Genomic DNA, 16,745 nt, shown 5'->3' on the forward strand with positions numbered 1-16,745 from the left:
ATATTCGGATATGCTGCCAGGCCCCCTTTAGGACTGAGTATTTATTTCCCAGCTGCTTGAGGTCCTACCAGGAGAAAATTCTCAGATAATAGTGCCCTCTGGACGCCCCAGGCTGAAGAGAGCTGCTTTGCCCAAACTCACAACCACTTCTCAGGACAGCCTGCACCCAGTTACTGAACAATATGGGAATATAAATGTCCAGTCCCTTGGCTCCAGTCAGGGACAACTCTGAAGGGTCATCTCAGTTTCAGAACACCTGAAGCTTTCATTGGAAATGATTGAATCCCAGCTTAACTTCTCCTGCTGTCAACCATTCTTCGTAGCTTCCCTTCTGCGGGTTCTGACCCCAAGAGCATTCCCTAACGAATCTCCTGCATGTTAGTCTCTGTGTCAGAATCTGCTCCTCAGAGAACCCAACCTGGAACAATTAGTAATGGAGGGTCTCACTGAACAACTTTCTTTATGGAGAATTAAGAACAGAGGTAATAGAGCTAAAACTCAGGGTTTTGAAACTAGGTTGTGATGCAGGCGAAGGACTGAACAAAAAGATTCTAAATTCTCACAACCTGAACACCCCACCCCCTTCTCCTGCAGGAGGTATTGTACTATCTGTGTGTGTTGAGGGGGTTGCCATATTTCAGGGCCCCAGATTCTCTAGGAGTTGATCAGCAGGTAATCCTAGATAACGCCTATGAACAGCTGAAACCCCAAACCAGATGGCCTAGCACAAAAGTAGTCTGATTAGTACCCCCGTGCCAGGTTATTTTCTCACATCTACCCTACAAAAAGCAGGACAGCAGAGAAAGCAAGTTCCCTTCACTGGAACATAGGGTCTCCCTCCCCTGCAATCTCCTGCATGTCTACAGGACACTCGAACCTCTTTGGGCCTCTCTGATGGTGCAGAGGAAAAAAGAACAGCAGTGGCTTCTCATCTCTCACTGACCCTTTCCTTTTCTCCAGTAAAGTCCATGGCCTTTACCCATGCCAGCAGTGTTATGAAATTTATCTTGAACTTTCATGGCTGACAAGTAGAGACCTGTATGGGATCTTCCTTGTACGACAGTGTGACCACAAAGACGTGAATTCTGCTAGTATCAGTTAGGACTTTTTTGAAATGCCAGAAGCAGTTAATGGTTACACTGTGGATGGAAGCAATCCCTGCAGTGATAAAAGGTCCCTGGGAGAGCTGGTGGAGAGGTGACCGTGGTGTCTGAATTCCCACAAAGCCTGAGAGAGGATAGCCTGGAGTGAGAAGTTGCCAGTGGCTGGCCAGAGCTGATCACCCACTGTAGGGCAAGAACCAAGCCAACAAGCTCATTAGGACAGGGAGCTGATATCCCAGACAGCTGCATCCAAGCTCAGCTTCTTCTAGGATCACTGGCTTCCTTCTCCTGGCAGGAGGGTCTGCACCGTTTTAAGAGTTCTTAGGTCTTCAGGGTCTGGGCAGGCAGAATTCACAGAAAAAGCTGCATCCCAATCCAGACAGCCTGATAGGACTGATGCTTTCCCACAGTCAAGGGAAAGCAAGTTTACCTTGTTTAGCAACAGAGAGGTCCAGGCCATTGCTCTGTGAGATGATGGGAGGAAGTATTTTTTCTCCACTCTGACCCTGACCCCATGCATCTCCCCTTCGCCCAGTAGAGGCTATTCTTTAACCAGAGCTATAGGACGTTGTGGAGTTCAACCCGGACCCTGGTACCTGAAGAGAGAAGGCCCAGATAGGACTCGCTTTGCCCCACAAAAGGTCATCTAGTATTTCTTGTAAAAATATATCACAAACTTATGTACAGCTTTATGTTTTAAAACACATTCGCATGCATTAACTCCGTAAGACCCACATTAGCCTAGAGAAGTTGGCAGGGGACATGTTATATAATCCACACATTTCCAGAAATAAAAATTGGAACACAGGGTTGGAAAAAGTACATTTTTCTTCCTAATTTATGAAAAATCTTATGAATACATAGAATTTGAGTCACAGCTACTTACACATGTAATGAATTATCTCTTTTTAGAAAGATAAAATTATATGAAGCTTGTACTACACCACAGAAAATCCTGGAAATATGGCCAGCATAATTATAGGGAATGAAATAAACCTTGCAGCTTACTTTAAATCTCCCTTTGATAAAAGCTTTAAGGAGAGAAAGATCAGATGTTCAGAGGCTTAGATGAGAGGGCGCTGGAGAAAAAGAGAGCTAAGAGAAAGTGATTGACGGTAAAGGACAAACAAGTCTAGGATTGAGATTTTTTTTAAGGCAAGGCAGGATACTCTGTAGTCTAGAAATGCAAAAGCAAATTTAAAAATGTGCCCCCGATACACTGTGTGATGTAACTCCCCAGGATAATGTAGCATTCTTGGAACAGTGTGTACTTGTTCCTCTTCTGAAATAGGAAACCCTTTCAACAAAATAAGTCCCATTCAACAACCATGAGTTTATCAGAGGCCCTGTAAGTGCTGCATATTTGCTGGGAGCCAAATGAGAATCAGCCACAGTGTAAGAAACAGGCCCATCCATTACTCATCACACTAGAGTATGATGGGTGACTGAAATGGGTTTCCCAGTCTTGTACTTTGAAGAGCTTGAGTACTGGCTGCTTGATCTGAGAATTAACAAATAGTTCGTGACCTATGTAGCTGCATGTACCTGCCGTCTGTTGGGAATCAATCTTCCTACAAAGTGAAGAGTGGACTTGAGTTTTATCTGTGCTGATTCTGAATCTTCCTGAACTATGCCTTTTCCTTTGTACAATGATAATGCATCACCAGGGGCTAAGCAGCATTGCTTAGCTCTGAGTTTGCTACTTTTCATGGAATCACCTGTCCTTAAAAGTAGAAGGGACCCCAGGAACTGACTACCCTAACCTCTACGCAGCACAAAAACCCCTTCCCCAAAGTCCTGACAACTCCGGGCGTACAAACAGGAAGTAGAGTTCCATACGCTTCCTTTGCATTGAAATGATTTACTTTAGTACAAACACCTCAGCACGTTGCCTTCAGAGAAGTGAGGACCCACCGCGTATATTTTCATGTGCAAGGATGCTTCCAGAAACCCTGGAAAGCTTCCATGCCACTGCAATATAAGGGCACACTCATAAAGTAGATGTTTTCTAGTTTTAATTTGTGTGACCTCTCACATGGATTTGGCTAAACATCTCCAAGCTTTATTCATAATCGCAACGGTAGGTAATTTGTGCCCGTGGCGACAGTAGTTTAGAGTTGTTAATGAAAATGGAGGCTAATTTAAAAAAAAAAAATCATCTCAACTCAGGCTGGGGTAAAAATACGGAGTATTCACAAGTGGATTCTATCGAAGTTTTCTTTTTCCATTCTCAAAGACAAACATTACTTGGGTTGCAATAAGAAAAGAGCACACAGTCGCATACTATCTCGTATGGTACATTCATTGAACATACCTGCAACCCTTCAATGGCCAGTTTGAGGATTGATGGTGTCAGTTTGGAGGCTTGTTTGAAGGAGAAATTACTCCAGTCTATAATTAAAATGAAACCATTTATCTGAAGCTCCGGATCTTCAATAAGGACTTCCAATGACAGCAGGATGGCCCGGAGGATGTCTGTGAAGGAGTTCCTGCAGCCAAAGCAGAAAGGAGAGGCCGTGCATGAATATCAGCAGGTGATAGGACTTTGTGTGTGAAGCACTGGCTGCCTCGCTCCTCTGCTCCGTGAGCCCAGTGTCCTGTACCCAAAGTGACAGAAAATACATTTGCTAAACTTCACAGGAGCAATGCTTTGAGAATCACAGGATGAAACCTCCCTTTGATCTGACTGCACGAGAACCCCAAACTTTACAAGGTGTCTCTCTTTTGTGTTTCCTTGGGTCTCTAGTCTCTGCTTCCACCACAGACCTGATTGCATTTCATTGAAATGCATCCCTTACTTGCCCCTCCCTCCTGGGCCGTAATCATAGTTGTGGCCCCAGCATCTAGCTGCTTAATGAATATTGCTGAAAAAATGAGGTAAGACCTTCATCAGAGGCACTTGTTTTGATTAAACCTCTTGTTCCTTTTGTATGGTTAAAATCTTGCTCAAAGTGTAAAAACAACTGTGCAATTGATGCTACTTTTTCGCCTCAATTCATGAATAGAGAAAAAATAAAGCAAGAATAGCTTATTTTCATTGAAGGTTTGCAGAGTGTGATTCAGGAAGGAAATCGCTTGGAGTACAGCAGTAACTATGACAACAGGTAGACCTGAATACAAACTAGAGTGACAGTTCTCTAGTGTTGTATGTGTTCTTCCACATCATATATTCCCAGTCACCAGTTGATACTTGTTTTAAATAATTTTCAGACACGAAGAAATGATGGCATATTTTGCTAATTCCCCCAGCAAATTATTTGAGCTAAAAATTTAAGATCTTAAAGGATCTCTAAATTCTGTGGATGTCAAGTGATGGCAAAATCTGTTACTTCCTTCAGGCTATCATTACAGTCAGAAGCTGTATCGTCTTGTGAAACCAGATGAAATGATCAGATTCCTGAGCATTTCAATCTGATTCAAATTATAACCAAATCTAATGATTCTAGATTGGAAATCAGAAAATATGTGATTAAATATGGGATTAACAGATACAAATTACTATACATAAAATAGATTCACATCAAGGATTTACTGTACAGCACAAAGAATTACACTCAATATCTTGTAATAACCTATAATGGAATGTAATCTGCAAAACAACCTATCACCTCACACCAGTCAGAATGGCCATCATCAAAAAGTCTACAAATAACAAATGTTGGTGAGGGTGTGGAAAGAAGGAATCATTGTACACTCTTGATGGGAAAGTAAACTGGTGCAGTTACTGTGGAAAGAAAGTTTCTCAAAAAACTAAAAATAGAACTATCATATGATCTGGCAATTCCACTCCTGGGTATAAATCTGAAGAAAATGAAAACAATAATAATATGTGCATGCCAATGTTCATAGCAGCATTATTTACAGTAGCCAAGATATGGAAGCAACTTAAGTGTCTATCAACAGATGAATGGATAAAGAAGATGTGATATATATGTATGTTACTCAGCCATAGAAAAGAACAAAATTCTGCCATTTGCACCAACATGGATGTACGTAGAGAATATTATGCTTAGCAAAAAGTCAGACAGAGACAAATACAAATATGTATATGTGGAATCTAAAAGACAATACAAACGAATGTATATGCAAAACAGAAACAGAATCACAGATACAGAAAACAAACTAGTGGTTACCAAAGGAGAGAGGGAAGGGGGAAGGGAGAAGGGGAAAATTAGAAATATGGGATTAACAGATACAAATTACTATACATAAAATAGATTCACATCAAGGATTTACTGTACAGCACAAAGAATTACACTCAATATCTTGTAATAACCTATAATGGAATGTAATCTGCAAAACAACCTAAAACTGGTATCACTATGCTGTACTACCGAAACTAACACAATTTTGTAAATCATCTATACTTCAAGAAAACAAAACAAACAAAAAACCAGTAAGAATTTACTGAATGGCTGTTATAAGCTCAGAGCTCTGTTTAATACTTGAAGTTATAGAATAGTATGTCATATTTCTACTTTCAAAGAGCCCTTAATTTAGTTGGGGTGGGGTAGGAGATTAGCAAAATGAGTTGAAAGGGATTGATAAAATTCGAGTAATCAGGAAGAGCTTACAGAGGAGTGAAAGCTTGGGCTAAGCCTTGAAGGGTAAATAGGATTTTGGATAAGTGGGAAAAAGAGTAAGACAGTTCAGGAAAGAGGAGTGACACGTGAAAAATACAGATATTAGTCCATTCTGTTTCTGTACAGTTCTTCCTACTAAAAATGTCTTCCTTATATCAAGCAAAACTTTTCCTCCCCCAAATCCACCCACTGAGTGTAGTTCCGCTACAAAGAAGAGAACCTCAGGTCTTCCTATACCACACACTAAATTATCTAAACATGGTGGACATGATGCCCTATGTAATCTCTAGATTAAAAAATATATATATTAGTAACTTTAACCATTTCTCATGGGAAGTGGTTTTTAATAATGTTCTCATCATTTTCTTTTACATAGATTCTCTTCTAAATTTCAGAGATGTCGAATTCCTATTAATGTAGGGTACGTTTTCTCTAGGACTTTGAGTCTTGTTTTTGCATTCATAGCAAATATGATCTAAAGACCCAAGTCTTTTTTAGAGATACAGCTTTGTATTGGGAAGAAACATTGACTTAAGTGGAACATGAGACCAAAGATTGTGAGCTTAGGCAATTCCAAAGGAAAATATGGAAATGCCCAATGGTAAACTACAAATGACCGTTAGGGAATTAGAGAGTCTGATCCTGGATAAGCTTTCTTAGCATGAATACACACATGGAGAGAATCAGGAAACTCAGAAAAGCTAAGCCGTATGTAAAGCTTACATACAGTTCTGAGGTTGAAGGAAGAAAGGTTAAGGAAATAAAAAGTGAGAGAATGATGATAGTAATGTGTTTTTTAAAAAGGGGGGTAGTGTTTCAAGAAGGATATGATAGATTGCATTGCTGACCCCAATTCTTCACTTATCTGAGCATCCACACACTAGCTATGTGTTGACCTCATTGGTGAGAGTGTATTTCTTGCCCTTTGGCCATGTGACTTGCTTTAACTGATGGTATGTGACTGAAATGACAGTGTACCAATTTGAGGCCTAGATCTTAGAGACCTCAGATGTTACTTGTTCTCTGGCTTTCTGCCGTTGCCATGGAAAAACATATGCCACAGCTAGACTGCTAGACTGAAGAGAAGGATGACTCCCCAGCCAGCCAGCTAGCAGATCTTTGAAAGAAGCAGAGCCACCCAGCTGACCTCAGCCTAGGTAAACTGTAGCTGCCTCACAGATGTGTGAGCAACAGTAAATGATTGCTTTTTTAAGCCATTGAGTTTGGGGATGGTTTGTTATAAATTAATAGCTACCCAATACCAGAAGGTAGTTAACCAAGTCAAATGCAACAGAAAGATGAAGGAGAATAAGGAAGGAGAAAGGGCTATCGTATTTGACAACAAGTAGATCTTTGGAAAATTTTGAGATAGCCCTTTTCATTGAATAGTGAAGACAGACATCATTGATTATGAAGATCTTTAGCAAATCACTTAATTGCTACCGTATTTTACTCCTCTGTAAATGAGAGATAGCACCTCTTCCATCACATATCCACTTGTATTCACTCCCAAGAAAGAAACATTGACTCTTGGAAACCTGAGAACTATTTTATGTGTTTTCAAGACCAGAACCTTACTGATGGGTAGGCATTTGCAATGAATGAAGTATTATACTTACGGGCTGATCCCAGGAGAAAAGTAAAATAACTTTGGAATTCACTATAGTTTCCAAATGTTTGAATACTTCACTTTTCTAGAAGAACCAGAAAGTTGGGCAGCAAAAAGTTGAATGGAATGGGTCTCAGGCCATGAGGCTCACCCCTGTTGAGGGGTGTGGCCGCCCCCTAACCCTTAGCTGATCATTAGCTTGAATTCCTTACTTCCTGGCTTCCTCAAATGGATTTCCTCATCTTTCTCCTCTTTCTTATTTATGATATCTTTGAGTTGTGCAACCCTCTCAGCTTTTTATAATTTGACATACCAAATACTTGATATAGTTACTCCACCCTCATGGAGGTGGAACATAGCTTCTCACTCCTTAAGTGTGGGCTGAGCATAGTGATATTTTTTCAAAGATCTTGTACAGTGTGGAAAGGGAGGGAGAAAGAGGAACTTTACAAGAGAAACCAGACAAGCGCTTCCTCAGCCCGGGGGCTAGGGTCGACATCAACAGAGATAAATCACGTGGAGAGTAGTTCCCCTTGATGTGATGACGAAAATCATACTTTACCTCTGTGATCTTCCTCCGCCCAAACCATAACCCCAGATTAGTCAAGGGGAGAACATTAGGTACATTCTAACTGAGAAACATTCTACAAAATACCTGACCGGTACTCTTCACGATTGTCAAGTTCATAAAGAACCAAGGAAAGTCTGAGAAACTGTCACAGCCTAGATGAGCCTAAGGAGACATGAAGACTAAATGTAATGGGATATTTTGGATGGGATCCTGGGACAGAAGAAAGATATTAGGTAAAAACCAAAGAAATCTGCATAAAGCGTAGGCTTTAGTGAATAATAATGTATCATACTGGTTCATTAGTTGTAATAAATATACTATACTAATGTAAGATATTAATAATAAGGAAAACCCAATGCAGGGGATAGGGAAACCTTCTGTACTATCTTCACAATAATTCTGAAAATCTACAATTGTTCTGGGTAAAAAGTTAATTTTTTTAAACTGCTTACTGGAGTTTGTAATCTGCCATGGTAGGTTTCCATGAATCTCTTCCAGAATTTCCAGAATTTACTCATTCTACCAACTCATTTAGACTTACAGCATGGTTTAACTCTAATAAACCAGAGAGGGGGGAAATTATTTTCTGTATTGCCTACAATCGCAATTCTATCAGTGTAGCTGAGCACTTATCTCGAAACGAACTAACAGGTGACAAGTGGATATTTAGATTTTTTCAGTCTTCTATAATTTGCAAGGCATTTACATAGTCAGCTATGGATTATATCAGTTTTAGTTTGATAATTAAAAGCTCAAATGTGAAAATGTGCGAAAGCTCTGTGGATGGCAAATTGCCAGTGAAATGTAAAGAACTTTTCTCAAAAAAGGGATAATTTTATATTACTTAGGACTTATTAATGGTTTATGTGTGGAGGTTCATCATTATATTATGAGCAGTTAGAGATTATGAAAAATGATGCAGTTGTAGTCCTCCTGTGAATTGAGCGCCCAACATTGCCACCTGAGGCTTTAAAATCTAAGTCAACAGCGTGATACAAATGAGATGCAAAATAGTGGAAAACAGTGTTTTATCTATAAGAAGATATTTAAGTTTCAAGAAGTGACTCCTTTGTGCTTTGAATTTTTAGTGGAGATTTTAGAACCTAGATCCCAGGGCTAGACGCATTTAAGAGAAAAGAGACAACCTGTGATCAGATAACCACTTAAGGACGTGATGTGGTTGCCAGTGACACCACTTCTCAGAAAAAGTGGTGGGAAGCCTCTTAGTTAATTCTGAAATCACAGTGCATATTTCTATGCTAATTCTTCTGCATATAACAGCAAGAAGTCTGTTAATATTAGTAGCTAAAGCTCTTTTGGCCAGTTCTTGAAACCTCTTCACTTTACCATCAATATCATTGTGTTTATGACTGTTGCTTGGAGATTTTTAGGGTCCTCCTTAAACCACAAACTAGTTGTGCAGATGGTTTGCCACCAATATCTCTTTGCAGCAGGTGCAGAAACATGGCATCTGAGTATGTTTCTTCATCTCTTCATCCCATTTGAAGTCTCTTTCAAAGTGAATCACTAAAATAACCACAGCATGACTTGCACAGTTCCTACTTCGCCCCTTTTCTGATAACGTCGCCTAAGCCAACATGGAGAGCAACGTGTGTTCCCTCTGCAACTCTTCTGATGCATTTTGGCCTCTAGACATGGCAAGAACCCTCTTAGTAAAGTGGCAAAAGAGTCTATACTCAAGGGCTTGACATCCTGGCTCTGACACTCAACAAGCATGCGACTCTGTGCAGAAGACTGAAGTCCAACGTGGGGTGATTTCCTGTTTCTCCATGTAGGGGGCTGTTGCATGGTTATGCAAAATTACATGTGCGAAGGAGCTTTGTGAATTGGAAAGTTCATCCCGATAGGATGGGAGGCAGTATTTGTACTTGCATGGAATATAGAGATACCCCTCTTGGTTACACTGCTTTCATGGTGGTGATGGCAGCAGGACAATAGGAAATGTGCAAAACTCCACTGTGTTCTGTCCAGATGAACCTATTTTCTCCTCTTCTAGGGCTGAGGGTCTTTGGTAAGTGGTTTGGAATGGGAATTCGGGTGATATATTTTCCTAAATGGGTTCTAATAATTTGTATGTGAATCAGGTTTCAGCTGGATGGTCTCTGTGTGTCATTATGCATCTAGGCAAACAAATCTATATTTCTCAATGAGGTAATCAAGAAAAAGTAAAAAAAAAATCATTGTGTTCAGATAATATTAGGTCAAGGAAGATGCTAACAAAAATGTTTAGCTTTGCTGTGGTAGAATTAATATTTGCAAGACCTTAACCTTAAATGTATTACCCTGAATGTTAGCTGGAAAGTCAATTAGTTAATTACTTTTCTTAGCAGGGATGGTCTCCCAGAGAACAGAAGCCTGGGATTTAACTCTGCCTCATATGGTTTGATGAAGCTCATATGATTAAGAGGAGTAAGAAAGAAAAGGAAGGAGAAAGCAGGGAAGAAAGGAAGGAGGAAGAGAAAAAGAGAGAAGAAAGAAAGAGAGAGAAAGAAAGAAAGGAAAGAAAGAAGCAAGGAAAGGAAAAGGAAAAGAAAGAAAGAGAAGGAAAGGAAGGAAACAGGAAAGAAAGAAAGGAAGAAAAAAGGGGAAACGGAGGGAGGGAGCCCCAACTCACCTCCAACTCAAGCATTTGCTTATGGAGGACAGAACATAAAGGGTAACGTTCTTGTCTAAGAACAGGGCCCGGCTTTTGAACTAGTATAGAGAAAATAGAGTTGTAAATGAAGACAGTGTTCTCTCACTCAAGTTAAAGTATGAAGATAAGAGACTTTCTTTAGACCAATCCTGACAGGCCTATCCATCTCAGGATATAGACACAAGAATGCAGAGTATTCATATCCACCATCAAAAATGAAACTGAAACTAAAGTTTTCAAATTCCAATTTGCCAGGGTTTTTCCTTGTTTGTGTTTCTGTGGTGAGCAAGTGTATAAATCATCTGTGTGTGTGTGTGTGTATGTACACAAACAATGAATTCATCCTTTAGGGTTGCCTCCATTCAGGCTTTTTTATTTTAAATGAGAAGATGGTTTGAATAAATAAAAACAATATTTTATTACATTTGGTCCAAGTGCTTCTAAATTCTCCCAAGAATTGAAGAGAATGAAATTAACATCAAATGCTTCTATCTGCTCACTTAAACAGTTAATGAAATTTATCATCACTCAATGTTTTATTTTAAAAGTTTTGAAGTACCTAGACCCGGATAAGGAATCAGGAAGGCATTTATTCAAAGATATGACAAAATTTTACTTTGTGGAAGACACATAAGATCAAAGGATATTTTTTACTTTTCTGCTAGTAGATGGAAACCAGTAGAAGACATTAAAAAATACATACATGGGAGGCAGTGAAGCATAGTCATTAAAAGCATAGGGTTTGGAGTTAGCAGACTGATTCGAATCTCAGCTGTTCTGTGTAAACTTAGTGAGTGAGTTTTATCTCTCTGTGGTTTAGTTTCCTCGTCTGTAGAAAGAGGATCATAGCACCTACCTCCCTGGTAATGATAACATGAGCTAATGTACACAAAGTCATAGAGCAACTGACTTGTTCTATCCATAGAATGAGTTGATGGTCATGTTGGTTTTCATTATTACATACGTGAACATGATATCAGGTGGAAAGTCATAGGAATTGCAGAGAGTTTGGGAGTTATAAGGCAAGGTCACCCATGGCTGGGAGGTTTCAGAACGTCTTCAGTTGGGCTGTGAAGAATGGGAAGGTTTGGATGCTGGACGTAGAAGGAAAGGAGCAGAAGGAGCCTCGTAAACAGCAAGTTCTGCGGGTGTAGAGACTGTTGTACTGGGAGCAATGGCGAGTTTGCCACTGCCACTGGGGCAAGTGTAAAGGAAGGTAGAAATAAGGTTAGAGGTGTGATCCATCTTCATCCTGCTTGCTGGGAGAACTACTGGCTGTTTATGCAGAGTAAGGGAGCAACAGCAATTATGCTTTAGGAAGATTTGAACTGGTAACAGAGATTATGTGGATTGGAGTTAAGAGACTGGAGACGCAGAGACCAATTAAGAGGAGGCCATGGCAATGTAGTAAGTGAGAGCTGAATGGAAGTGATAGAGAGGTGAGAAGAACTCAGAGGGCCAGTACCCAGCACTTGGTTACAGATTAGGTGTGGGTGTAAAGAGAGGAAGGTCAGAGGTGCTATTAAGGACAAAAGGAGCTCTGCTGGGTCGGAAGTGAGTTAGAGGTGCTGTAGTTGTATCTACAGTTGTTCTTACACAGTAAGAATCAGCACCCAGGACAGCAACGCACAATATTAATATTAGTTATTAATATGACTTGACTTCGGGGCTGTCAAGGGGGTGCCTAGAAGTGCACGGTTGTGTGGGGTCTGCATTCCTGCCACTCAAGTGATGAAATATCACCCTAAGTAGAAGCTATGTCTGCAGAAGAGAATATTTCCTGTTCTCTTTGCAAGAAGGGACCACTTGCCTCTCTCACTTAGACTGTGAGCTCCATCAGGGCTGGAAGTGTGTAGTATTTGTCTTTGAATCCCTGTAAATCACCAGTACCTATACATAGTAGATGCTGAATAAATGATTCTTAGTAAAAGAATGAAGGCAAACATGTTAAACCAACCTGTTGGAAGCTTTGAAACACTGAAAATAGACAAAACCCACTCTGGGAGCACGACTGGGTAAATTTTCTTCCTCTTCAATGCCTCTTACGCTCATCGATAGGAGCAGTGATGGCAGATGTATGTCCTTAAGCCCTTTTTCCATCATGGCTCATATTTATAAAATAATATGCTACTAAGTACCATGTATACAAGAATTGGAAAGAAAACCAGGCTTTAAGATTAATTTGGGGGACTTTCCTGGTGGCGCAGTGGTTAAGAATCAGCCTGCCGATGCGGGGGACACGGGTTCTATCCCTGGTCCGGGAACATCCCACATGCCGAGGAGCAACTAAGCCCGTGCGCCACAACTACTGAGCCTGCGCTCTAGGGCCCGCGAGCCACAACTACTGAGCCTGTGAGCCGCGACTACTGAGCCCGCGTGCCTAGATCCCGTGCTCCGCAAGGGAAGCCACCGCAGTGAGAAGCCCCCGCGCCGCAACAAAGAGTAGCTGCCACTCACTGCAACTAGAGAAAGCCCACGCTCAGCAACGAAGGCCCAACATAGCCAAGAATAAATACATAAAATAAATAAATTTATTTTTAAAAAAGGATTAATTTTGGTTTAGGAGAGGGCCGTGGCTGTATTCACATAAGGTTAGTGTGGGCAGTAAGAAGATTACAATCTAGAACAGTTAATAATAAATGCTAGATGGATGTCTACAGATAGGAAGGCTGGTATACCACAGGATTCTTAGCCCACTGGGAAAGAACTGGTCCCAAAACACCACTTTAAGACAGCTGAAACGCAAGCAAGGAAGAGGTTTATTTCATTAGCCCTCTAGATGGGGATTGGGCCAGGGTCTATAGGAAGCAGCAGCCATAGAAGAAAAAAAACACCCCAATGGAAGTGAGCTATGAGCATTCCATCTATTACTAAATGACTATGACAAATTAATTTCATGCTTATCTATTCTGGTAACTCTTTGGCTGAGAAGCTTCAGAAAAGTAAAAACTAGGAAGTCTCAAGAATGCAAAAAGAGCACTTAAGACCAGACATGGAGCCATGATCATATCAGCCTAACCGGGGTCACAAACAGCAAGATCTCCTCTGACATGGGTGAATGAATATGAATGGCTACATTACTCTTACTTACAATGGAATTCAATTGATATTTATAGATCTTGCGTGGCGTTCACGGTAGTGTACTAGCCACTGCTTGAAATGGAATATTCTTTCCTCTAAGTCTGTCTGGCTCTTATAGCCTTAAAATCACTTTCAGGATAAGACATTGGACAATAAGATGAGGAGGCATTTTAGGAAAACATACACCCCATGGTACTACACCGCTTTGAATGATTTTGCCCTTCTGAGGTCCTTCCCTCGGAGTGATATGCTGCAATCACTCTTGCAAGTAAGAGATTCCTTTCTGAAATCACAAACTGTGTGCAAGACAGTTTGAACTAAATAGTGCATTAGCAAAACAACTCTATAGATGTTACCTTTCATGGACGGCATTACCTGTGACTTGAGTTGGAAGTATGCTGCATCTCATAATTTTAATTAATTCATAAAATTGCCCATCTCCAGTGAAAGCTCCAAGCCTCTGAACTTAATGAAGAGATCAGTGTATTCTGGCAGCATAGCAAGATCTTAAAACCAAGAGAAGTCCCAAGGCTCTAAAATTAGTTGCCTGTAACTAGGAGTCTCAACCCTGAAAAATATGGGTAATTCACATCAGAAGCTTTAATAGAGACTGATTGAATTCAGAGAGTCTGCAATCTGACTGAGGTTTTCAAAGTTGGTTTATCCTTTCCCCTTTTGAAAATTCTAGCCTTCTTAATCAGAAGCTACTTAAACAGCAGCAAGCAATCAAATGTATGCACGATTAAAAGGAGAGAGCCACGAGGACATCCTTACATAATGGAAAGAAAAAGCTTATTTTCATAGATAATATATTCAGGAGAGCTTTATAATCTACTCTGATAGAAATACAACTTGTCGGCTGGTTTCCAGGTAGGCATCCTCTATCTGGCTATCACCCTTGAGCTGTTTCATCTTCCTCAAGACACCTCAAGGTTATTGGATTCTCAGAGAGAGAAAGATACAAGGCTCCCATGACGGTCACAGCTCTCAGGCTCAGGAAGCCCCTTACCACTGTTTATACTGTCTCTGAGCTTTGGCACCACTGAGGCTAGTCTGACAGGAGGACTTTTTGGTCTTGATCAACTCCTATAATGCTTGTGATGGTTCACAAATTGCAATAATGACAAGCAGTTTGATCATCCTTCTGAAACTAAGATAAATATATTTCATGCCCAGAAGGAACAAGCCTTTTGCAAACCGCACGTACTTTTCTTCCAGAACAGAACATGTGCTTCACTTCAGCAGAAAAATCCCCTTTGGAGGTTTCGGAAGACAGGTTGGGCCTTGAGTGCTCTGCCTTTAATAATTACCTGGCAGGACCAGACCTGTCAGAATAGAGATGTGGGAATTTCTAGAATTCTCCTAGAAGAGGTTCCACATGTACATTCCCTGGGCCCCAACCCAGCCCAATTCAGGTGGTGGGTTAAGGAGACGAAAGAGTGGCAGTGCCCTCTCCCTGCACCCTCTTCCCAAACCAGTGGCCTGGAAGCTCCCATGAACTCACTTACGGACCCCCAGTCAAAACACAAGCTCATATTTTTACCCTGCTTATTTTGGGAATCAGAATCAAAACAAAAGGTAACTCTTGAAACGTTCATAAAAAAATAAACATAGGCTCTACATGGTTCCTTTAACAACACCAACAAAACCAGTGCAGGGTTTGGTTGACTTTTCCTAGCTGAGGGGGTGTGCTTAGAGGGTTAATTTTGCCCCTTAAGGTAACTTTACTTATGGAAGGTCAGATGCCTCTGTAGGGAATCATTTTATGGAGGTGGTTAAAGACAACATTGGTTTCTTTTACTTAATTACCTCACAGATTATCACTAGGCAATTCTGTAAGCAATTAGAGCCAGTGTTTATTATTTATTGCTGCCACTTAACAGTAGCTGCACTGCAGGAGATACTGTAAAACATCAACATACATTTATCTTCAACCTAAGTCCAAAATATCCTACTCTGAATAGCAGAACAGAATTTGGAAGTGTATTGCATATGTATAGAGACACAATTTATATATTTTAAATATATTTCTCACACAAAGAGAAAATACAGCATTTTAGGACTTGGAATTTTGCTGTAGGAGGATTTCATTGCCTATATTTATCCTAACAAAATCTCAGAGATCGTAAAGGACGACTTAGAAAGATCAGCGGTTTAATTTCCAAAGGGGAAAAAATTAAATGCTCAGGCTCTGGAAAGTTTTATCTCAAAATTTCCCTCTTGCTTTGATCCTCATCTGCTACAGACTGGTGGGTTATTAGCCATTCCTCTTCTATTCGTCAAGGCACAGGGAAGGTATTTCTAGTTCTGGCTGGTAAGAACATTCCCAGAGGAAAGAGCTGGAATTTTCTGTCTCTTTCACCCACATTCAGGAATATGGGATGGTACGTACCCACCCACTTAATTCTCTGGACTCTGGGGAAGCTTGGAGGGAGGGAGAGTGGCTTAAGATGAGGTTGGTTCTTCCAGAATGGATTTACAATTCAAATAGAATGAAGCAATAGAGAGCTACAAGGAATCTTGGTGATTACAAGGTGATTTTCAGCAGAAGGTAGGATCACTCCCTCCCCAGTTTGGGGGACACCTGGTTATGTGTATGGGAGGGAGTCATTGCTGCTTTTTACAATATTTGGAGAATGCTGCCGGCATTTACCGAGCAGAGGCCATTGATGCTAAATATCCTGCCATGTGCAGCACAGGCCCCAGAATAAGATCCGCATCCCCAATGCCAGTGACTTCTTTGTCTTAAATGGTGACGTTCAGATCCGGAGATGCTCAGTGAAGCCTTGTGAGCAGTTGGTCGCACAGCCACAGCAGGGTTCCTGACTCCTGGGCCTACTATGCCTGTCACAGCTCTGAGACTCCCACAACATTCAAAGGAAGAAATACTGGCTCAGATGGGAGCCCGAGCGGAGTGTGGAATCAGCAATTGCTTGCTGCTTCTCTCTTGCACTTTCTCCCTCTGTGCCTAGACTTGTTCTTTCCCTTCTCCGCACCGGGCTCTTTCTCACTCTTTAAGCCTCGAGTCAACCGATACTCTGTCAGGAACACTTTCCTGCCACAGGAAGTGGCAGAGTACTGACAAAAAGCCCCACCTTGACCTTTAGCCCTTAGTCAGGCTCCTCTGAGTGTTTTCTTCATC

General features: G+C 40.9%; 1 protein-coding gene and 1 long non-coding RNA gene across 8 annotated transcripts in view; one reads left to right on the top strand and one right to left on the bottom strand.

Moving 5' to 3' along the window:
• CLVS1 (clavesin 1) overlaps window positions 1-16,745 on the bottom strand; it is a 246,674-nt gene that overhangs the window by 77,717 nt on the left and 152,212 nt on the right. For all 7 annotated transcript variants that reach the window (XM_055091287.1, XM_055091286.1, XM_028500704.2 and 4 more), the window contains one exon: window positions 3,418-3,592. In XM_055091287.1, the coding sequence (XP_054947262.1) occupies window positions 3,418-3,592 (175 nt within the window). The remainder of the gene's footprint in view (window positions 1-3,417; window positions 3,593-16,745) is intronic.
• Window positions 1-16,745, top strand: part of LOC112065833 (uncharacterized) — a 130,875-nt gene that overhangs the window by 20,305 nt on the left and 93,825 nt on the right. The window lies entirely within an intron of this gene.

Source organism: Physeter macrocephalus, chromosome 15 (genome assembly GCF_002837175.3).
Source record: "Physeter macrocephalus isolate SW-GA chromosome 15, ASM283717v5, whole genome shotgun sequence".
NCBI lineage: Eukaryota > Metazoa > Chordata > Mammalia > Artiodactyla > Physeteridae > Physeter > Physeter macrocephalus.